The sequence below is a fragment of the Argiope bruennichi genome, chromosome 4 (assembly GCF_947563725.1).
Source record: "Argiope bruennichi chromosome 4, qqArgBrue1.1, whole genome shotgun sequence".
Taxonomy (NCBI): Eukaryota; Metazoa; Arthropoda; class Arachnida; order Araneae; family Araneidae; genus Argiope; species Argiope bruennichi.
Window position 1 is genome coordinate 2,781,310 of NC_079154.1, and position 26,107 is coordinate 2,807,416.

General features: G+C 30.9%; 1 protein-coding gene across 1 annotated transcript in view; it reads left to right on the plus strand.

Annotated features, from left to right (window-relative positions):
- Window positions 1-1,317: 1,317 nt before the first annotated feature.
- The window catches only part of LOC129966577 (cGMP-dependent 3',5'-cyclic phosphodiesterase-like), a 123,804-nt gene continuing 99,014 nt past the window's right edge, over window positions 1,318-26,107 (plus strand). Inside the window, exon 1 of the mRNA XM_056081038.1 lies at window positions 1,318-1,361. Within this exon, the coding sequence (XP_055937013.1) occupies window positions 1,360-1,361 (2 nt within the window). The 5' untranslated portion in view covers window positions 1,318-1,359. The remainder of the gene's footprint in view (window positions 1,362-26,107) is intronic.

A 26,107-nucleotide genomic window follows, 5' to 3' on the forward strand; every position in this document is an offset into this window, starting at 1 on the left:
TGGAAGAAAAAGGAACAGTTAAAACAACTGACTCGTATTCACCCTTTTCCCAATTGACACCCATTTCTTGACTCCAATCGCAGCTAGTCCCTCGATGTTTTCTAATGCTTTCAGAGACTTTCTTTCTAATTCTTTGAATCTGATGATCTTTGACTGAAAATCAATGGAAAGCATACATTCATTTAGTCAGTGACACGGGTGTGTTCTCAGATTTTATAAAGCAGCTATTTAAAGCGTCGGCAAAATTTTTTATGCATCTTTTATATTACAAAACGAAGTATGGAATGATGGCTGCATAAATAGTGAAAAAGTAAAGACAGTTTACTTTAGGAAAATACTAGATTAAAAATTTTCTGGAATCTAGTGGTTAAATGAAATAAAAAAAAGGATTTTGTGATACTCTGTATTAAATATGAAAATTTTTTCAAGGTACAGTTAACAACGTATTTCGAGACGGAATGCTGGGAAAGGGAAGAAGAAATGATTTGATATAATCTACATATCATCGGGTGAAAAAAGGTATTTTTAATTAAAAAATTTTAAAGATTAGGATGAAATTGAAAATACTGAATGATAGAAATAGTTATTAAAATTAAATTTCTTAACTTTATGAATCTCTAAATATAAACGATCTACCACAATGATATTCTCTTTGAGGACTGTAGTAATTAAAATTAAAAGAAAGAGATGAAATGAAACGTAAAAAGTACGGAAGATGGTATGATGAATATGGATCAAATATAAATCATAAGTGTTGCAGCTGAAGATATCACGCACAACGCATGTCAACAGAAAAGGATGCAAACAAGTTGCAGTCTTTGATTTCAAACTATGGAAGAATTGTTCCGTCCATCCCATCAAGTCACGAATAAATGTCAAGGATTCATCTTAAATCAATAATTAAAAATAAATTAAATTATCGCAGATAGAACCTGCAATATTTAAAATGTTTGTGACATGCACTTTCAAGAATTAATCTTTGGTATAATGCTGTTGAATCATTTTTAGTTGCAGCTTATTTATTTCGAAGGATCCAGACGGGTGGCCTTTCATAAAACTTTAAGCCGCATCTCCTTCCATCTCCGGACGCATGGCACCAATTAAATGATACCTTCGCCAACTGTGTTCCGTTAACATGCGTGAACTTCAAAGGACTTTTGCATTGAAACTTATTCTAATAATCTGTCAATGAGATATCTTCCTACTGCGTAACGGATACCGTGACCACCAGATGGCACAGTCCGCCACTTTTCATCTCCCCTCTTACCTCCCCCTCGCGTCCCCTTCGCCACTGGATCGATTCGCGTCCCCCTGCTCTCCTCTTCGCATTCGACTTCTGTGCTTCGCACCTCTCGGGACATGTGAGTACAGCTCTTTTCTTCCTTTTCATCTTCGTGTCCTCATGTTCCTCTGCATATCAGTTGAGTGCCCCTGCCCCACATTGTGACACGATGCCCTTGTACCCCCCCCCCTCCCCTCCAGCGCACTTTGCATGCCACACTTTGCGGCGACTTTCACGCGGTGCGTTTTCGAGAGGGTTCGCATCGAACCGTACTCGTCGGCGGAGAGGGGGCTTCGAAATTTCAAGCGAACCTCTTACCTTTCTGTCGGACGTTTCATCAATGACGCTGCCAACTTCTTCGCCCCTCTCGGTTACCGGACAGGGGCGCCATTGCACCCTTCCCCTGGCTCTCGAGAAATTTCGGGAGGCGGGACTCTGCATGCATATGACTTGTCGAGGAAAACATAAAATTATATGCTGGTACCTTTGAATTTTGGCAATTTTTGAACAAGCATAAGTTAAATGCACACCTTAAAGACAATGAAAATGTTAAACAGTTTCTGAAGGAGTGGTACCCATGATTTATATTCAAACTGTAGTTTCATTTATTTTCATGGAATAAGAATGTTTTCCTAATTTTAGTTTCCAAAGTTTGCGGTCCTCATTGTTTTAATAAGGAGTCTATCTGCCAATAGAATATTTCCATGCACGAAATGTGCCTTTATTATTGAATTTTCCCCTTTAGGAAAAATCAACCTTTCTGAAAGCAATATCAAGCAACTTATTCACGAATTAAAATAATACGCAAAAATAATTCGGAATAAGTAATATGCATGATTGGCCTTTTAAAATTTCCTTTATTTTTAAACTAAGATGTAGACATTTGGAATTTTTATGAATTTTTATTTGCACTTAACAATTAATAAAGAAAAATAAATATGTCTAATGTAATATGTAAATATTTCTAATGAGTGCCTTATCTAAAATATATAATCTACAAAGTTTTATTGCTGTTATGTTTCTCCTTTAGAAAATGCCGGCGACAGTTGGCAAATTACTCAAAACTATGTCTTTACCTTTCAGAGTTTATTCCTCGTAGCTTTCTTTCTGGTTAATATAGGAAGAAGCGTCATTTAAAAAATTATTTATTATTAAATTCCCATCTGACATTGCTTTCAATTTCTCACAAAGGCACTTTAAAAGTTAACCTTTTTGAAAAGCATTTAAAGCTGATTTTAAGCAGCATCGATTTGTTATCAAATTAATAGAAAATGGCTTTGAAGATCTTTATTGTTTTAATATTTCACTCATATCATCATTATGATGTTCAACGACAAGCTTATGACATTCAACGGTGGACATTAGCGTGCGTATCTGTTATTTCAGGTTGATTAGATAATTCATTCCAGTCTAATGGCAACGGTATATTTTTGTTTCTGGTGCACTCCGAATTTCTTATTCACAGCAGTTTTATTTGAAAATTCATAAAAAGTGCATTGTAAAGCTTTTGACGTTGAAAAACAGTTTCACAGTTTTGGTAAGAAGGATGCAAATAAAATGAGTGATCTTTCTAAGCATAGTTAATTATAACACTTTTTGCACATCAAACGTAATAGAATTTTTTGAGGTTTCTTTCTTAATTTATAAATTGAATACAGCTTATAATTATTTAATTTAACAATTCATTACTTTATCTTGTTTATTGTGAATATATATTTACTATATTATTTTAATTGTTTTATTGCGAAATCTTGAGACCAGCAGTTGCATTTTCTTAAACACTATTTTTAAGGCGAAAAAAAAAAAAAAAAAAAGAAAGAAAAAAAAAAAAGAAATAAGAATTACTATTTGAAGTAGTATAGATTTAGAAATCACTACAGTTGACACATAAATGATTCATTAATGAGTTTTGCATATTATTTAATGTATTGACTTAAAAATTGCAATATATTTTGTCAGCACAGTATTTGTTTAATTTATAAAACAACTTGCATCAATACTATGCATCATTATTTTATATTGCTGCCATTAGATGACTGAAATAGATGTTGTACAACCAAATCGTCGAATTGAATGGAAAAAAATTGCAAAACTTCATTATTGCGTGATAAAGGTCACTGAGAAAATAATGTAACATCTACATTCTTATTAATTTACAATGCGCTGGGCATTCACTTTATTCAGTAGAATAATCAATGATCTACAAAATTTGATTGATACAGACTTATTGAGTAAGAACTTCGTGAATAAGAATTGAATCCATTACAGGCATTGATTTATTTGCAATTGGTTTTTTTTCATTTCTGAATTATGAAAGTAACTTTCTTAACCGCCTCACTCATGATATTGGCTACATATTATCAGAATGACTTTAATTTAAAATTCCAGTGGGCTTTTTTTATCATGGATTATTTAAAAATGATTTAGAATATTTTCTTACATCTGATGCAATTTATTTAATATATTTCTGATCCATCTAGATTAAATGCGAAAATCTTTTTCGCAGAATTACTAAAAATTAAAAAGAATTTTCAGTGAAAGAAGTATTAAAGAATGAACTGTAAAAATCATTATCCATTTCCTTTTTTCCTAGCTGAACTTCCATTATAATAAAAAATGGGCATGGCATTTCTTTCCTCGTTAGATTAAAATATGAATTCTATCTCCAGTAAAAAGATAATTTTAAGGAGTCATTGGAAATGACATTGAATAACTTAAAATACAAGTTATTTCTGAAAGTATTCGGTATTTTTTTGACTTCTGTTCAGAAGAACATTGGAAATATTGATTGAAGAAGATTATAAATTAAAAAAGCTGGTACCTGCCATTCCCTGACTTCGATTTAATATCTTCATGAAATACTGAACCGCGGTTCTTTATTCTGAAAGTCACGTAGAATTAAATAAGGGTTTCTCCATATCTTCTCGATTGTTTCTCAGCTGCAAGGCTATTGAAGCAAGGAAGAGAGTTTTATAGGGGAGCTTTCAAGCAAAATCTGCCTGAAGGTATGATAATATTTGCCTCTCGATATCATTCGAGAATTTGTGAGACCAGGGAAGGTGTGGGGAGAAACATTCGTTTTTAAGAGAAATATGAAATCCTTTTTTTTTTTTTTTAATTTTAGAATCTTGATATTGATTTTTTAATATTTTGGGATCCGAGATCAAAACGATCCTCTATTCTAGATAACTGCATTTTTTTTTTTTTTTACCAATTGCAATTACAGGAGGATAATTTTTAACTTTTTGATCGTTTCGAGGTTTTCAACTTTTTTATCTGCATTTTGTACTGAATGAAATGTATTAAGCCTTTCTAGTTATTTGCGTGAAATAAAAATCGTAATGTGATCTTTCGCCAAATGTAGCCATCTCATATTTGAATGACACTGAAATGAATCTTCCAGTTCAGTAATCATAAATGAATCAGAATTCAGATACAATAGATGCGGCCGATTGAACTATTTTTCATACTTTGGCACAAAAATTTGGTACCTTTTCTATGTAAGCTAGCACATTATCCACGGAAAGCACTTCTAAGCAAGTTTTTCTAACATTTAAATGAAAAGTTCCATAACAAAGATGAATTTCATTTTCTTTATTTGACATATCTTTAAGAAATGTAAAAGTGGAAATTGAAAAGGTGTTGAAAAATTAAAATATTAAAGTTCTTTTGAGCATCACGCTATAATTTTTCCAAAATGATGATATTAAATAATGAAAAGAATTTGGAGCCCAAAGGATAGAGCAACCTGTTTGCATCCAGTGCAGTGAGTCTTTGCATTAAAGAACACATCTTTCGAGGGTAAATTTGGGAAGTAAGTACTGTTTTCCCCTGAAGCATTAATAGTAAAATAATGCTTTTATTCTTTCATTTTAAACTTTTAGCTAAGCTGTAAGAGTAGCTAGTGTTCCATTTTTATGCACGCGTTTCCCATAAAAATATTAAAAGTGCTGTTAGGGCTCTTTTATGGATTTGCTGGAGTTGAAATGATCTGATTAAGCAAATGAGCAAATTCTCATTTCCTTTATGCTCTTGCCGTAATGTGTTTCTTAAGCTGTGAAACTTTTGTACCTTACATCAGCCAAATAATTTTTTTGTAAAAGGAGTGAGGGAAAATGATTACAGAGAAATAGGTTCGTATTTTAATGAAAATGTTTAAGCTATTTTTGAGATAGCGGTTATTGTAAATGTTCACTAAACAAGAACTGTTTTATTTCGCCTGATTTTTAATGATTAAAATGACTTATTAAACTTCTGTACGAAAGGACTCAGAAATCATGATCACATGCCAAATATAACTACATATGTCATTTCACATTTGCATGTTTTTTAAGTTTTATTTTTCTTTCTGCAAGATGCACTATTAAATCCAAAACGGATTGGTTTGCTCAATTTGCTGTATTTTATATGAGTTTGAATTGAGTGTATCCAAAATAATGTTGTTTGATGATGTTATAGCTATAATTAATAAACTAACAAAGTGATGGCAATTAGCTACCTTCGGTGATTAGCTTTTCCTCCATAATATTTATAATATTCCTTTCATTATGTCAATTCACTTTGATGAATGGCATCTTCATGTCAAATGAAAGTACTACATTAAGTTATACTTGAAAAATAAAAGTAAATATTCTGATTGGTTCGCTACACAAACAAACGGATGAAACGAATTGCCGAAATGGGTTCAGTAGGTGAGGTTGGGCGAAGATTTTATTTTATATCTCTAAAAAGTAGAATGTGGAGGGCGACTTTTGATGGCATATATGAGCATGATTCGCTTTCAAATGGAACAGAAACTGGCGAAATCGTTTCACTGATAGAGATTGTAGGACTCCCTCACAATTTTATCTCCCAGAGAAAATATTTAGTGAAATAATATGCATGATTTTTTTTACTTTAAAAATTGAATTAAGTGGCCAACAGGCGATCATTGATTGACTGCACTCGGTGTAATGAATATGGGATTAAAAAAAATGACGAAATTACATCAATAGCTGCGGCTTGAGAAATGTTTTTTTTATTTCTCTAATTAATTCAAATGCATTGATTGGCGAATAAAATGACGGATATTGGACCAGTTGTTAAAGCAGGAGCTGAGTTAAAATGCGTGATATTTTTCGAAACTTTTAGATTATTGGGGTATCTAAAGGTCAGAAGCTCTCATATCAAATAAAAATGCCCAAAACTGACCCAGTAGCAGAGGAAATATGTAGCAATTCCCTTACGCTCCATAGAGATTGTTTGGTGAAGTAGAGTCTTTAAAACTAATTCGGAGACAGAGAATAGTAAAGAATAGACAGTTTTCGATATTAAGCGTTCATGTCTAATGAGAATTTTTGAAATTTTACTAGTTGTTTAGATTTAAGGATTCGTTTTTTTTGTGTGTGATTTTCCTTATTATTTTAAACATAATAGATTGCTAAGATATTATTTTTGATTTGAATTTAATATAGAATACTTCATTACATCTGTTATTGAACACGTTTAAGATATTCAGATATAACTGAATTAAAAAAAGTCAGACACATTATAAATATGCGATGAAGCAATTACTTTTTAAAAAACAATTAAACATTGTCTCTAACAGATATTCATTACAATAAACAACCGTATATTGATTAATAAAGAAAAAAAATAAAATAAAACAAAGACTAACTGAGAAGTGAGTTCGCAGTGGAAGTGAAGATTATTACTAGGATTTATTAATTCTTCTTTGAAGATACATCTTAACATTATTTTCGTATATTTTGATATATATAAATAAAAGAAACTTATTTTTTTCTTTTCATCGGGAGTTTTAATTAAACATTAACTGGTTTAAAGCTTAATGCAAGGTTTATTAATTAATTATTTCTAAGAAATGAGTAATACGAGATGAATGCAATGCCATTTTTTTTCCTAAAAGAAAGTAAAGGCTTTGGATTCAAATAAATGTGCATTTAATGGAAAACGTTTTTGATGCGTTCATTGTTCAAGCTTTAGCTGACAGAAAAGATATTTTGCCTAAAATTAAATTTTATTAAAATTATAATTATTTGTTATGTGGAGCGTTTCATATCAGCTAATTATAATAAACGCAAGCCAAACACCCACACTTCCATTTAGGAATCCATCGCGCATCTTACGATTGCCAATGTTAACATTTAGAGCCATTATTGAGCTGTTGGAATAATTTTTTCATTTTTCCTTGATATTTTTCTTTTATACCATAACTCCAATCCCTTTACAAGTAATTGACTCAGACCATTGGTATTATTATGAGTTTTATAGATTTTGCCTAATTCATTAATATTATTTTCCCTTTACACTGAGAGCATTGTAATGATTAGTTTTATTAAAGAATGACGGTTTTTAAGAATATTTTATATATCTTTCGACCAGGTGGTTAGCCGTAGCTTAATTGTTACTGAAAAATTCCATTTAGATATTTTTTGTAACTTTGTTTTAAAGATTTTCTCTACAAAATATTCTTAAATTTCGGCAGACTCTTAATTCATATTATTTTAGAAGCATTATGTAGTTCTGTTTATTTAACTATGCATTTCTTAATTAATTCATCAGATTACAACAGAATAAGAAGCAACAAATACCAGATATCAAGGTGGAAAATAATGAAACTGATTGAAGCTCAGTATTCAAATAAAAGTGTAGCAAAATACATTTAAATATATTTTAGGAATTGTTTAAAGGCAGAAAGAATTCTTTACAGTAAAACAAAATATATGATTGAAAACATAATTTAAAAATTTTAAGGTGTAAAAATTGTTTTTGTACTATATTTTAGGAATTACCGCAGAAAAACACTAAAATTTCTTCTAATTTTTAATTTATAAAAATGTGAAAAAATTCTGCGAGATACCCATTCCTCCAAATGACATGTGTGTTAAATTTTTTTACTCTGCTGAGGAATATGTTTAATATAAATGAATATAATAAATGAAGAAGCACGGATAGATGAAGTTTCGTTTTTTATAGCTATTATAACAGACCTCTAAATTAATTAGTAAAAGTAAGGCATTGTGAAGTAATATTTGCAAGATTATGTTGTGAAAAATGAATATCACTTTAAGCCACTTTATATAATAAGAAAGTATATTAAATTATAAATATAACGATTTTTAAACTAATATTTTAACATTTAAGAAAACCTTCATTGATTTCATAACTATTTGAGTTATGATTTCTTTTTTAATGGTCAGCAGGCACGATCTGCAATTCCTTTCAAACGGTCCGGTATCCTTTTAGCAATGAGAGTTAACTGAAAGCAATCTACGCCTTCTAAAAATTGCGTGATCCTTTTCATGTTTGGACCCATCACTAAATATGAGTGCGTGTTACATTTTTTTCCCTACGCCCTTAAAAATGAGTGTCAGGCTTGTTCTTAATGATTCCTTCTCTTATCTTCTCTCCAATCACACTGCCCCCCAGACGATGGGTGTGATCGGTTGATTAAGAAGGGAGGGATAGCGCTTCGGTCAGATAATTTCCTAATTTCAGAATGTTTAAGTTTTTCAGAAAACAGTTTTTTTTTTTTGCTTTTGTTTATAATTTTAGTGTTTAAGAAATTTTACTTTAGCAAAAACAACTTTTTATATGTTTCTTTTTAGGAAATCCAAAGTCATTTATAATCAAGTGTATGCTGTAATCACCTGACATAATTCTTGGCAACACTAGTTCAATATCTTCTTAGGAATTTCAACTTTTAAGCCTTTCTGCCACGCGTTTGTGCATCTTATGAACGTAATAACTCAAGAATGCAACAAACTAAGTTAAGGAAATTCCGTTTGTAATTTTTGCCTCAAAGTTAATAACCTATCTCACTTTTAGATCCAATCCATGAACGGGCAGCGATACTTTTCCAAAATACATGCCCGGTTATCTCTCTTCAAGATAAAAGAAATATTATTTATAAAAATGTTTTTAATATGTACTTACAATCAACTCTAAGCAAAACATAACATTAAAATTTTTTTAATACTTATTTCCTCGAGCTTTACCACTCAAACAAAGCATTAAAGGCGTTTTTCTGCGTGCATGCAGCTATAATTTAAAGTAAACTTAAAAAATAGTATAAAATAACGAAATAAATAAAAGGGATTTCAAAATTTCAATCTGGCATTGCAGTAAGACGATGTTTTAAACCTGATTCTTCTGTCAGCGATAACGTGTATGCACATGCGTTTAACATATTTGTAAAGCTTATATTTGAGATATAAAACCAATGAAAACAATGAAAAAGTCCAATAAAAACAAATAAAAAATTATTTGCATTAGAGAACATTTTAAATAAATATAACTGATACCATTCCAAAGCCATTCCATTATATTTTAAAATGATATAAAAATGGTCTTCTATAATCTGAGGAAACAATTTTGACTTTTCTATTAATCATTCATTAAAAATCAAATTAAATTTTAAAAGTTTATTTTTAATGGGTATCTTCTTCCCAAGAATTATACACCGAATTTTCTAATTTTAATTTTAAGATTTGTCCTATGGAGAGTTTTAAATAATTTTTGCATGTTATAGTTTGTAGAAAGTCTCCAGTCAAAGAACATTATCATGTTAAGAAGACAAAAAGCCACTTTCGTAAATGCTTTTTATAATTTAATAGTAAAGTAAGTGTTGTTTCTCGGAATACAAATTTCCCAAATGACGACTCTGAAGTATCTAAAATCGGTGCAGCAGTAGATACTTTCAGAGTCTCTTTTGATATCGATTGAGGCAATTTAGGAGCATACTTCTGAACGCGAACTTTAAGAGCAGAAGATGAGAATTCTCAAGCTGATTTAATAACTCTAAATCTGTAATGCTATATGGTATTACTAATTATACATAATATTGTATAGCTATATATATATATATATATATATATATATATGACTCTACAATCATATTATATACCATATAGCTACATGGTATGATTATATTGTCATATACATTTGAGTTGTATTAAATAGGTGTGTGGAAGAATATTTAAAACAAACAAAAGCATTCATTCAAACAAGTATCATTTCGTAAAAAAAGAAAATTATAATGAAAAATTATAAATAACATTTAATATTAACATTTGCGTAGTTATTAATATGTCAAATATATTATACTAAATATGAACCTAATAACGCGTTTTAAAACAGTATAAATAGCATTTAAGAATAATTTATTAAAATAAATTCGTAAAAGGAAGCTATAAAGTTGTAACATTAAATATCAAATTCACAAGGTTGTGCATTTATCCTGGAAAGGAATTTATTTCCTTTTTAACTATACGCGTAGAAGCATTCATGTGCACAGTGCTTTATTAAGAACGGTATCTATCTTTAAGAATGGGGTTAGGATCAATTATAATCGAAAATATTACAAGAAAACATAAATGCTTCACAAAGATATTAAAATTTTTTAAAACTAATACATATCTGAATTATCTACAAAATAGAGCGATTAAAAATTTCAGAACCATTAATATATATATAAATAAAGCAACTGACAGTAAAGCAAAGCTTCAGAAGTCGAAAAAGAAAATTATAATTATTCATAAAAAATATGCACCCGAAAAATAGGCATAATTTTTTTTAAAAGATCCAACATTCTCGAAACTTTTTTTTGCGTTACAAGTAATGTACGTTACAAGTGCTGATGTTTTAAAAGTGTAACATTGCTTGGTCAAGACGTAGTATTATAAACATATGAAATAAACCAAAACATCGTTTGCATTATTCGCATAAGGAAATTTATATTCTTCTGTAATGATAATAAATAAAAAAAATAATGGAACTATAGAAATGTTTGACTTATATTTTGATTTGTCTAAAATATTTAAGTCCCCCACTCTCATCAAATCAAAGCTGATTTCTAAACCGTTGGAGACAGATTTATTGCTAACAATCAAGTAGATAACTGGAATTGATTAAATAAATGCACTGATAAAATTATTACGAGTTTTAAATTACTTTTCTTGTCCATTTATCATGTTTAATATTTTTGACACACTATCGTTTTAAATCTAAAAAAAAAAAGCATTCAATTCTCCCGCGAATAAAAGTGACAGCTATGAACATCAAGGGAGACTGGGCTAGTTGTAACAATTTTCGGAAAAGTGCTCAAAGCACTTTTTTTTATTGCAACCACTATTTAACAGCTAAATTATTCATTCATAATATACATAAAAAAAATACATTCAAAGTGTTTCTTGATTTTTTGTACCAGAAATATTTTTGCAAAACTTGTTGACTCTTATAAATTGTCCCGCATGCACGGCAAATTATAACACACATGGAGAAAGTTGGGACAACAACAACAACAACAAAAAAAAAAAAAAAAAAACAAGATTTAAAATCCTTTTCTCTTTAGCGTCAACCGTTATTTTAATAATTAAAGTGCGGAAGACCTATGATAATTATTATCAAAGGTCATAGTTATAATATATTTTATCGCGTGATTTACAGTGAAATAAAGATTAAAATTATTTAACAATGAATCACAAATACAGTCTGCATCGGAATCACAGTGAACGCACATAAATTATAGACTGCTTCCTGACATCCACATTCCGCATCCAAATTTCGCAAATGAAGTATTGAACCCATTTCTTTCATAAAAATTGCGCACCGCACTGGTTCTATTTTTAACATCTTGGCTCTTTGGACGGAATGTTCTGATTCCACATCCAGTTTCAGTGAACCACCGCCGTATAAGCGGGTCTGGTGTGCATTAAATGTGTCGGGGCCCAACGTATTCTCTCTAATATAATAAGGAAGCTTAAATAAGCTTGAGAACTCAGGTGAAAGCTGCATCACCAGAACGCTGTTCAGAATGACGTGGCCTGTCCCGAAATAATCCTATTTAAGGTAATATAGAATACCGTCAGAGTTGCTGCGTGCATTTCTGCGAGCTGGAGCAAAACCATTTTTATTTTTTAGAATCAGTATGTTGATTCAAAATTCTCTTTTTTACCTTTTTTTCCTTTCTTTTCAGTTCTGAATAAATTTTTTTCTAGTTTCCATTTCTTATCAAATATATCGCAATTTAATAAGAAAGATTTCTAGAAAAAATATAGCATTTCTTTTTCTTTTTTTAAATAAGTCAATCAGGAATTTCTGTTTTTTTAAATCATTATTATAAAGTGTGACTTTGTTAGACTCTTTCCGAGGTGAATCTTTAGGGAGATAAATGGTCTTAATTAATAAATGGTCTGCAATTTAATATTTAAAGTGGAAAGTCGAACAACGTGAAATAAACTCAAATCAAGATAATTCTCGCACATTGTAATATGTGATTATTTCGCCATCACATAGTTTCAGACATTTTTGTCGATCAATAAAAAAATATAAATGGGACTTAATATATATTAATATATAAGTAATAATTTTATATAAAACTTAATATATAAGTAATATAAATAAAGAAAAATGTTTTTGAAAGGACTAACTAGCGCTTTATAGGCCAGACCATTTGACCTACAATTTGCAAGTACATTCTTAGCATCTTATAAAATACGTTCATTGCTATGAATGAAACCCAAACTGTTTTCAATGTTTCATCAAATGTTTAATTGTCTGATTTTTTCATTATCGAAAGCTGAAGAAGAAAAATTATGTTAAATATATGTTTGATTTGCATCTCTATCATTAGTAAACTAAGTAAATTTATGTATAAAGCATCATGCTTTTTATAAATTTTTAAAAAAATTTTCTAACATTTACGATGAAGATTTAACTTCAAAATCACACAATAGTGGAAAGATTTTACAGTGCATACATTTATAAATACTGCTGCTCTTCAATGTGAATGTATAAAGTTGTGGATAGAAAATTAGTAAAATGGAAAGCGCAGAATCGTGTAAGATAGAAAATTAGTTAAATTGAACTGTGTAAGTTTCTAAAACCGAATGAAAAAATAGTAATAATATGATATGTTTATCGAAACTTGAAGTTCTTCGTATTTTATTGAAATAAGCATTAAGAGCAAATGATATTTCATTGAACACTTTAGCACCCACTCATCTCGGCGAACCAACTGGTCACCCTAGGCATCTGGTCTATCTATACTTATAATAAAGCTCAATGTGTGTGTGTGTGTGTGTGTGTGTGTTGGCGCTCTACAGGCCAGACAGTCTGACATACAGCTACGAAATTTGGTACATGTATACCTTGGAGGTTGGGAATGTGCACCTGGGGTTTCTTTTTTCGAATTTTTAATTAGAATTTTAATTATTAATTAAAAACTAACTTTCCCGCCAAAAAAATCTTCCATTTTCCCCACCGCCAACTTTTCCGCCAAAAAAATCTTCCATTATCCCCAGCGCCAAACGAGAAAGGCTTCAGTTTTTTTTTCTCCCAACAGTAATGAGGCTAGGGTTAAAATTTTTCGGCGGATTATTTCAATCAGTTCTGTTTATTTTCTTAATGTTTGATGCATTTAAAATTAAACATTGTTAATTAATCAATCTTTCAGATTCATTCTGAAGTACTTTTGAATTAAAATAAAACAGAATAAAGGAAATTAAAAATTTCTAATCCGCATAGCGTTACCCCAACTGGCGTAGAAAAAATCACGTATTTGCGTTACGTAACCGGCGAAGAAAATTCACGCATGCGCATTCTGTTCTGATTGTTGCGATGACAACGTTATCAATGGATGATTTAAATTATTTTTGGGTTAGTTGCATGCTTTTGTAAGTAAATTGTATTTATGTTAGTTATATATTTTTTGTATATGCTTATAGTTTTAAGTACATCGTTTTTTAAGTAGTTTTTTTAAAACCTGTTTTCAACCGTTTATTTTAAACGATTCGTTTTATTTTCTTAGTGTTTGATGCATTTAAATTTAAACATTGTTAATGAATCGATCTGCTCATAATGAATCTAAGAAAATTCTGTTGACCAACTCTTGAGATATTACATAGATTTAAAAAGATATTCTTTAGTGCCCATAAAGTTTAAACGCTGAGTGACTCTATTTTCAGTAATCAGATTATAAGAAAATGCTTTGTTTCAGTAAAAAATATTATTATATTAATTGAAGATAAATTCTTTCCACTTTAATTTAAAGCATAAATTCTACGGGTGCTAACAGAAAATGAGAGAGATACATATTACGTTATGACTGAAGGCCTTTATAATATTATGAATGAATTATATGATAATCAAAATTTGAAGTTTTAAAATATTTTGATGAAGAAGCTATTAAAGTAGAAATTGCATAAAATATTTAATTATTAAAATTTTAACGAACATTAAGATTGGCGAACCGGCTGGTCGCCAAAGGCGGCTAGTACTTATAATAAAGCTCAATGTGTGTGTGTGTGTGTGTTGGCGCTCTACAGGTCAGGTCATTTGACATACAGCTATCAAATTTGGTACATGTATACCTTAGAGGTCGGGAATGTGCACCTGGGGTCCCTTTTTATGAAATTTTAATTAAAATTTTAATTATTAGTTAAAAACTAACTTTCCCGCCAAAAAAATCTTCCATTTTCCCCACCGCCAACTTTCAGTTATTTTTTTCTCCCAACAGAATTGAGGCTAGGGTTAACATTTTTCGGCGGATTATTTCAAACGATTCTGTTTATTTTCTTAGTGTTTTATGCATTTAAAATTAAACATTGTTAATTAATCCATGTTTCACATTCATTCTGAAGTACTTTTGAATTAAAATAATACAGAATAAAGGAAATTAAAAATGTATAATCTGCATAGCGTTACCCCAACTGGCATAGAAAAATTCACGCACTTGCGTTAACGTAACTGGCGAAGAAAATTCACGCATGCGCATTGTTTTCTGACTGTTGACATGGCAACCAAAGGATGATTTAAATTATTTTTAGGTTAGTTGCATGCTTTTTTAAGTAAATTGTATTTATGTTAGTTATATATTTTTTGTATATGCTTATAGTTTTAAGTACATCGTTTTTTAAGTAGTTTTTTTTAACCTATTTTCAATGATTTAAATTATTTTTAGGTTAATTGGATGCTTTTGTAATTAAATTGTATTTATGTTAGTTATATACTTTTTTGTATATGCTTATAGTTTTAAGTACATCTTTTTTTAAGTATTTTTTCAAACCTGTTTTCGACCGATTATTTTAAACGATTCATTTTATTTTTTTAGTGTTTGATGCATTTAAAATTAAACATTGTTATTGAATCGATCTGTTCATGATGAATCTGAGAAATTTTTGTTGACAAATTCTTGAGATATTACATAAATTAAGAAAGATATTCTTTAGTGCCCATAAAGTCTAAACGCTCAGTGACTCTATTATCAGTAATCATAGTATTAAAAAATGCTTTGTTTCAGTAAAAAATATTATTATATTAATTGCAGATTAATCATTTACACTTTAATTTAAAGCATAATTTCTACGAGGGGTAACAGAAAATTAGAGAGATACATATCAGGCTATGACTGAAGGCCCTTATAATATTATGAGTGAATTATATGACTATCAAAATTTGAAGTTTTAAAATATTTTGCCGAAGATTCTATTAAAGTTGGAATTGCGTAAAATTTTTAATGGTACGACCGGAGTTTAACCTCCTGCTTGGAGTAATTTTTAAAAATCGCCAACAACGACCTTGCGAAATGTTCAAAAGCAAAGGAGCAGATGTTCAATTATAGTGCATAATAAAGATTGCCAGCTTTGGAGCGTTATCGCAACTTGGCGAAGAAGGGGGTTAAACTCCGGTTCAACCTATTTAATTATTAAAATTTAAACGAACATTAAGATTGGCGAACCGGCTGGTCGCCAAAGGCGGCTAGTTATTAATAAGGATGAATGTGTATACGTTTATAACTTTGCAAAATCAGGCTTCTGAGGAATATGTTTATCGAATATCATTTCATTTATATTTTAACTGAGGAATATGTTTTCCGAAATAATGCATTATTTTTGAGCAACAAAAGATAAAAAATGTATTTACTGTGAGAACGCTCTACATATTCAACGGAAAACTGATTTCCCTGAAAATAGAATGAATTGAAACAATTTCCTGATTGCTTCCTCGAATGTTTTCTAATTTTTTTGAAATCAGCCGCTCCATCATTCGGAATAAACATACAGACATAAAAAAATGAATCTGCGAGAAAGAAAGAAGATTTGTAATTGCTCAGGAAAACCCATTTCCTTCCTATGAGATTAAAACTAAACAAATGAAAAAAGGGGGAGTCATCATTGCGTCCTTCAACATTATTCGGAAGACAAAAAAATTGCAAAAAGTGAAGTGAAGCAGATAAAGCTTTTTATTTATGCATTAAATAGAATATTTTTGAAATTATTTATAAAATTTCCTTACTATTATTTATTCTGTTTGTTATTTAACATTAACACAAAACAAATATATATTTAAGTTTTGATATATCTAAATATATGATATTATTATGATTGGCGCAGTATAGCAATAAAACTTAAATCAACCAACCGTAGCATAATGATATCCGTTTCAAAACATTTGAATCAGACCTCTTTTTCCTATCAATCAAATTAAGTTTCATCATTCTTTTAAAATCTGTAATGAGAAGGAATTGTGTTCTTTTTTTCAAAAATCAGGAAGAGCGAAGTTCTGATGTTATTTATGCTGCACAATACCATTTTGACATTAAATAAGTTTGACAGTGTGTGGGGTTCAGTAAAAAGTTCGAATTAAGGTATCAGTTATTTATTTACAGGTTATATTACATACAAACAATGTACATACAAAAGATTGGAATAATTTTTAGATACATATATATAAGAGCATCGATTAAAGCATGCAGTACATGCCATTGCTAGATCTGGACTGAGTCATTTTGCTATAAGGCATCAAAGGACGTTGTCTCTGGCGTTATCACAGTCAGTTATGGTTTCTGTTATAATTGCATATTTTTTTTGGTGTTAGTAGCAGTAGGAAGTTCTAGAAATGGCTACTTTTTCATTTGTTCCTGCTAACGATTGGAAATTTAATATAATCAGCAGAATGTTTTAAGACAAGTATTGACTTTTTACTTGATCCATTCCTTCGTTCTTTCCTCTCTCTTTCTTTCTTCCTTTCTTTCTTACCTGATATATACCTCTAAAAGATGTTGAGTAGATTCAAACAGGAATAGAATGACTTTTAAGTAAATAAATTTCTTTAGTCTTTAAATTATCTGTAGTATTTATATAAGAGAAATATTCCGACCAAAAGTTTCACTTATCAGTTAGATTAATGAAAGCAAATAGTATTTAAGTTATCATACAAGGATGATATACATTCTGGTATGATATTCGGCAAATAATTAATTAGTAGTACAACAAGTTCATTAGTTTCCAAAAGCTGCTGGTCAGAAATATGTTTGCAAATTATGTTGTTAGCCTATAACAGATAAGAATAAACATTCCATAAGGAATAAATCTTCAATGTATGGGATTTTTTTTGTTATATTAATGAATTTAGGAAAATAATATTGGTCATACAGTTGCATTTTATAAAAATTTTAATATTCCAGCTAAAGGAAAAGAAGAAGAATAAAAAAAATAATGCTTACATTTTTTGCTACTGCAGTACATATACTCAGAAATCCATTGGAGATGTGACTCAAAACGCAGAAAGTTTACGATCCAAAATTTCCTACTTTATTACCTCAGGTATTTAATTTAGTCCACCCAGCTATTAAATCTAAACGGTCAATAAAAAATTCTCGTCAAAGCACCATAATTATCTCATCTTTTCCCTCATACAGGGCCTCAAACACGACACGAAGCTAAAATTCTTCTTTTTTTTACGAGATAGGAAGGAGAAGAAGAAGAGGGAGCGGGGGGGGGGTGAGGCCAAGGATAAAAAGAGTAAGCTATCCAGGAGAGAGAGATCTGAAAGCAAACTTCTGTTACAGAAGGTTGAGCTCGCAACTAAAATCGAAGCTTCAGGGGCCAGCATTAATCTCGAGGAAGAATGAAGCGCGGAAGTTGAGGGTTCGTAGCGTTGCATAAATCAATGCATGAAAGGGCTTTTTCGCAACCATTTTGGGGGAGAAAAGCTTTCTCCCGCAGTACAGAAAAGTCGGTATATCCATCGGGTAAATCTTTTTCAGGAAACCAGATATTAAAAGGTCAACATTGAAAAAAATAATGACAACGTAAAAATGCATCAAAGTTTTAAATGGATTTCAAAGTAATTGAAAATTGCGGCAGTAAACATACATTCTAACAAGTTCTGACCATGGTTGCGTTTTTATAATTTCACTTCACTTCTTTGCATGTTATATAGTTGTGCACTCTGATCATGTCCCAATAAGCCGATTCTTAAACCGTTAGAGGTAGGCCTATTCTTCCGATAAGAAAATTGCTTTAACTCTTTCATTGCCGACGGTATCTACTTTAAAGTACGTTTAAATCTGACTCATATCGACTATTTTTTCTTAACAGTATATGAATAAACCCGAAGAGCGTATTTCGAAGCGAAAGCAGCAGATTTTAACTAAAAAATAACATTAAAAATCTTTTATTATTAATTTCATTAATTAAATTATTTTAATTAATTAAAAAGTTTTTTTCTTCGTGGGTTTATTCTGTACTAAAACTTAACGAATGGATCAAAAATAAATTTGAAACGGTAAAGTAGTCCGGTAAATAAAGGCTTAAACGGTATAATGAATTATATTTTATGTTGATTGAGTACCTATTGAGCCAACGTTAGAGAGTTTAATATGGAATTTCGATAATGCATTTGGTTGCCTATACAGTGTTTTTATGCAGAATAAATTGTAAAAATCCGGAGTTGAATTTGGGTATTGACAATATTTCAAATAAAGGATGAATAATATCCTTCAAGCAATAATTTTTAATGTTCACCTGGCATAAAAATGCTTTACCCGTTTGCATAGAAACGAATTTATGAGGAGTATTTTGTATCGTTACAAACAATCTGTATGTCCGTACATAGATTAAATGTTGTTTACGAAGGATGACGACAATTTTCTAAACCGATTAGAACACTCGAAGGAAAAAAGATGATGGCTGTTTCTTCATGTGGTTGACTTTACAAAGATATTCTGAAAAATAAAGGTTCCATTCGCGAACGGTGCATAAAGGTTTCGTTAATAAAAAAGTATCATCTTCAATTTTTCATATATCGCCCTCCCGCAGAGGAGATTTACTATTATTACACGAATTATTTACACCTTCGATTCTCGCAATCGAGTTTGCAAACTAGATGGATTGATTGTGTACTCTTAAGCTAATTCATCGCGGATCTACAGGCACAAAAACAATAATTGTCCGAAATTGACAATTTGTATATCACTGTTAAATTAAGACAATAAATTTTACCTTTCGACTTAGGCTTTGGGCATGGTGAAATGCAGAAGAAAATTTTCGATTAGCAGATTAGGCAGCTTCCTAGGGCCAAGAGGGGGGGGGGTAAGCAAGTGGATTATAAATGCTATTAGAATAATTATGGAACAAATAAATTTGTAAAATATACAGATTTTAGAAAGAATAAAGAACTAGGACAATATCAATAGTTTATTATTATCAGGTTCTTATTGTTTTTACTCAGGGTCTTATCTACTTTATTACGTTCACATTTTTATCACGATGTTTATTAACATCGAGAATCTGCATAAGTAATAGCGAGTAGACAAGTGGGGACCGTGCAGCCATGAGTCATAACAAAAAAATAAAAACATGTATATCTTTAAGAAATCACTAAAACGAAACATTAACCTAAAATAAAACATTAACGTGAATTTAAATGAAATAAATTGAAATGCGAAACATTTAACTAACTTATTAAAATAGATGCCTCACGTTCTGTACTGTACAGGGTTGCAAAATGCTTAAATCTGCCGCTGATGAAAAGCATATTTTCCAAGGGCATTTCTCTGAAAAATCGAAAGCTCCAGCCATGTCTCGAGAGTTGTACTGCTTGAAACGCTCACCGATATCGGTTCACAACCAAAATGAAATAAAATCATTGATTAAATATAATAATTTCGGCGACTAATAACAAGACGTGAAGATTTCTAGGATAAAATTGATTACCTACAAAAACTGTGTAACCTTTCCTATTGGCGGGATTCCCCGCGTTACCAGAAGAGAGATTTGTTTTCGGTGACCTTCCTTTTAAAAATTCATCACTTGTGCGGCCATGATCGGATCAACAGTAAATTAGATGTATCGCAATGGATAGACAGACGGCAGATTTCCTCAGAGGGTGATATAATTCAACTAACTGAGAAATCCGCTTCCGGAGGATAGTTGAAGTATCGCCCTTGACAGACGCAAATTAAATAATCGATTCCCAGTCCATGTCTGTTTCGAAGGAGAGCTCGTTATTCTGCCAAAATTACCGATCTTTCCGCCTGCCCTAACCAACTCTCCGGCGGTCAATTGTATACCTTTCTGATAACAGAATATCTAATAAAGGCTCATTCTCGAATTTGCATTCTATTAGTTAGCTTCGACGGCGGATTTTCAACCTGCAACGGAGATTCCTGTCACAATATCACCGATTTAAGAGTTTGTGTAAAATGGATTTAATTTCCTACCTGATTTCGGGAAAAGTTAGTGAAATTGAAAAAAAAAACGATATATAATGGAATTAATTAACTCTGAGCTGTATCTAAATCAGGCTACGCCGAACTTAGAAGTAATGAAAATCAAGGGAATGCGATTCGTTGTATTGATATCTTGTTAAAACCGAGTTGTCTTACATCGAGAAAGTATTGTGTAAAAAATAATATTAAGTAGGAAATGTGTTCTTGTGAAATGAGTCAAACAAGAGCAAAGATTCATACAATAATACGGTCATATATTTCCAGATATAAAAATATATAAATTAACAAAAAAATTGCAAGAAATTGAATAGCATCAATTAAAATAAAACTAAAAGTTTCATAATTCAGCTGAAAAGCTAAATCGTGTAAGATAAAGCAATACATAAATGAAACACAGACAATTCTCTTACAAAGCTGCACATTGTGACAAGACAGACAAATACAAAACATAATCAAAAATTGAGACTTCTTTCATAACACAAACATTAAAAAAAATCATTTTGCATCGTCTCTACACCAAAAAGAGGGAACAACAACACATCAATCACAAGAGTGAAAGCAATTCAAGATGCACGAGAAACTAGTCGACTCAGTAAAATCGTGTCACGTGAAAGCCTGTTGTAGGTGAGCTGTTGCAGCCTTTGCTCTATGTTTTGCATTTGTTTATCTTATCACAGTGTGCAGCGTTGTAAGAGAATTGTTTATATTTTATTAATGTGTTCGATACATTAAATTCAGGAAATAATTTAGGAAAAAAAGAAAGTTTGAGAATTAATAATGCATGATGACCTTTATCAATGCATTTCAAATTCTAATAAATATGTATAATGTTTAAAATTCTTAATCCATTTTATCTTAAATATAGGAATTTTATCTTTAAAAAGAAAAGTTCTTATTCAGAAGAACAGCAGCTCTCCTAAATATAAAGGCAATTGGACTGAATCGCATGAGCTCAGAAATAATAAAAACGATGTCAGAAAAATCATTCATAAGCATAAGCTACAGAAAACTGTTGAAACACTATGATCTATTAGAGAAGAAAACTCCAAATTAAATTCTGAATGAAGATCTGTCAGCACTATTTGTTCCCAGTGTTGATGTTTTATTTATTCTCTATTGTGTTTTAGGAATAATCGGCATCTGATTTCGAACTCAACCAGTAGCAAGAATACACTTGGAGTGCAAGTAATGTTACACTGTAACTCAGTACAAATAATCCACACCACTCAAAGTACTGAGAAAGCTTATCTTGCCCTTCGCTCACATATACCCGAATCCGAGTAAATAATTCATTTGTATGAGTGAAGATCGGGAACTGGAAACAGAGAGAGCGGCACACTGGTATTCTAAAAGAAGTTAAAGAAAATTCTCCTTTAATTTAAACGAAAAAGGTTCGATGTTCGTCGGTTTTTAATCTTAAAAAATATAATGCTGATAATATACACAGAATAATGCTCTTTAATCAGACGTGTTTTGAAAGAAAAAGTGCATTATTCGTACGCATTTTGTAAAAGTGAATGCATGCAAATTCGAATGAAACTTTCAAAGGATTGGTTTCAGTTCTTATCCTTTAAGCAAATCGACGCCCCGAATCCTCTTATGGCAATGAAAAATGCAATCCGACAGCGATTCGGATGAGAAATAGTCCGAGGCTTTGTTGAGAGGATTTGAGTTTTTTGTTTCTTGCATTTGGCGGAAGACAGCTTTTTAGAACATTCAATGCAGGTACGGAAAATGTGGATAGTTTTTCCTCGTTTCTTGACAATGGATTGTTTCATTTTGCTTTTAAAAAGAAAGAAAAACGCTGCAGCTTAATCTTTAGTTATTACTTTTATTCATATGCTTATTTTAAGTCTAAGATAAACAAAAATACGACAACACAAAGTAAAATCGGAAGCTTATTACTTGAAAGAGACTTTTTAAACATGCATCACGGTGACGGAAAGAAGTGAATTAAAAAAAAATATATGAACAATATTGTCCGATATTCGAAGAAGAAGTAAAAAATGCTTTAAAGCCATATAAGTAAAATTGATCTTCCTTCTATTTGATTTTGTAAATTTCTAGCCATTTGACAGATTCAAGAGAAATTTGACAGACGTGTTCCTTAACATTTATAAGAATAAACTGATCTATTAAAAAGTTTCTACATCCCAGTGAAGGCTATGAAAGGGTGGTTAAACATTTTCAACTATCACTTCTGAACAAATCATAGTGTGAAAATTAGTTTTAATCATCTTAAAATTAAAAAAAAAGAAAAATTAGTTTTATAGTGACATCCATTTTTATTCTTCTATTTTTTTGATTTTTAATCGATTTTTCGAAGTTAATTAATTTTTTTATCAATACTGTTTTTTATGTCGAGATATTAAACATATTTCGAAGTTTAATCACATATGCTACTCGCGTCTTTTGATCATGTGGAAGTCAAATTACTCAAGGTCATCAGCAGTCTCCGATGAGTCGAATGAATTTTTTTAATATTGAACTTTCCATTGCTTTAGGTTCGCATTGAATTCACATTCGATTTTCCTCCTTTAGAATGATATTTTGTTTCAGAAATCAGAGCAGAAGATCTGGCTTACATCACGTGACAGAAGAAATATATCTTCTGTCTTAGATTTTTGTATCTTAGATTTTTCGGGAGTTTTAAGAATTGTCGTCATGAAATTTGGAAGACGCCGATTTCTATGCTGAGTAACAGAAATGAAGTGACTCCGTGCAGTTTCCAACGATGGCCTATACTTCTGCGAAACAATGCCAGCGGTTTGAAACTTAAGAAATACATTTTGCTCAAAACTCGGAAAGAAACGAATCATTCAGAGAAGGACACAAAGCACAAATCAAAATGAATTACGAAGATTAAAAAAATAGATAACAATAATTGATAGAAAAAATTGACGATTTCATAGACAAATATTGATTGAAAAATCCAGAACCAAGATGGAATGATATCATTCTAGAATTAAAATTAATACAAATACAACATAATGCTTAAAGTGAAATATAAAAGCGATTTCTTGTCAGTCGCAAGCGTTTTCAAGAGCAAAGGTGAATAACGATAACAAATCTGCAAAACTTCTTGTAAAATATGAGAAATATGAGGGGACTGTTTCAAAAGAAACGCTCACAGATATCACGCTCATAGCATTGTGCATGCATTTGATCGTACCATTCTACAGGACTACTATTGGCAATTGTTTTCCTGTTTCGCAAGATCAGCAATAGTCTTTGAGAAATGAAAAAGAATTTATCTTCTAATCACGTCCTCCATATGTTCAATCTATGTTAAAGCTCTTGTTTAATTCTACATAATGACGCCTTCTTTCTCTTCGTAGCATTTGATATAAAATTGTGTCATAAATCCATCAGATATGAAAGGAGAGGATTGCTGCTTTTGCGAAAGGGTCGGATGAGTGGAAGTTTATTAAAAAAGCCCATTAAAAGAAAAAAATTATATTTATTGTCTAAAAAAATTACAAAATTATATTTAACAAATATTATAAAATATAATACAGAATCTGAGCATTAGTCCATTTGCTTAGGTCATTCCAAAGTTACAGACAGTGACTTGATTTCCCTTTAATGCTTGTCGTTTTTCCCCACGAATATTCCATTGCTCATCTTCCTGTCAAATTTACCTCAATAACCACTAATCCGACGAACTCTGATACAATGATAACCAATAGGGCAACCTATAGACTAGTACTAATCCCAGCACCAATCTATCCGACGTCATTCCTACCAAGACATCGGGGATGAAGATGAAAGATTGTCGGAAGAAATAGTCACAGCTCTGACGAACTCTTTCATTGCAATCAAAAATAATCCAGGCAATCTTCCGTCAAATATTAGAAACCAAATTAATATCAAAAATAGACCTCGGCGTATCGGGCAGCCAACGAGAGACACTAGCGATAAAATTATCTTCAATAGGGCTCAATTCATAATTAATTTACTTTTCCATGAAAAACTTTCATTTAACTGAGCAAATCGCTTACTAAATAATCTCAAATTTAAGCAATCCGGTGGTTAAGAACCTTGAGTTCAAGAAATCCATGACACATCCCTCAAATCCATACATTGGCCTGATTCCAGTAGAGACCAGTTGGAGAAGTTTCTACTCAAAGATTTTCAACCCATTCCATGAACATTATCACAGTGTACTTTAAAATAATCCATTGTGCGTGACGTAGTATGACGTCCATCATGACATAGTATGTAATTTCAAATACTAATCCGTTATTCTAATATTCCGGCAGGCTGGAGGTAACATTAAGAACATTTGCAGATCCTTCTGGTAGTTGAGATTTTATTTTCAGCCTTCGGACATTTAATCTCATAAAAACAGTTTTATAATTTCTTCCTTTGCCACTAAAGGAAGAAAGTGTTAATGAAAGTGCATTGGAATGTTTTATAGAAAGAAAGGCATCGTAATGTTTGCATCTCTAATTGGATAACCTTGTTGAATCTTCCTTTTTAATATCTACCACTTCGTTAGTCTTTATCTGTTCATCTGTGAGATAAGAGATAGGAAAGAGTGATCGGATACATGCTTCCTTTCAGATAGAAGCAATTAAAGTAATTCAGAAATCTTAATGATTAAATTAAGGTTTAAATAAAGAATTAATAAAAGAATACACCTCATTAGGTAATGAAGATTACTTAATGAGTGTGTATTCTTGACAGATGCAAATTAAAAATCGATTTTCGACTCATGCTTCATGAATATTCACAAAACAAGAATTATGAGGTTCTAATAAAAGAAGAGAATAGAAATTTGCATTTTTTCTTTATTTAACGAATTTTTTTCATTCTTTTTTCGTTAAAAAAAACAGATGCATCCGCAAAACTCTGGTTTTTAATCATCTTTTCCGTGCATGCTTATTTATTTTTAAATAAAGGATGTCGAAACGGAAATGAAGGTTCTTTGAAAGATTTAATGCAACGTTCCTAATCATAAAGATGCCCGCATGAAATCTGTACAAGTTTGTCATTCCATTTTTTTTCTTTCAGAAAACAAAAGAAAGGTACCTCACATCTGATAATAACTTCATCACTTCAATTTTTAATCATGTGTGCTTCTTGCAAAGTTTCTGGTGAATAAATTTACTTTTGTTTCTGTTTCAAGCTTGGATGTTTTTCAAGTATATTTAGTCAGGTGCTAGAGATTTTATTTTAAGAATATTAGAGCGTTGTTTTAATTTTTGGAAAGAGTATAGCAACATGATAAAAAAGTAATCTTGTATTCTTTTAGAAAGGATTCCAATCCCGTAAGGAAGAGAGAGTGATGAGAGAGCATAAAAAAATCA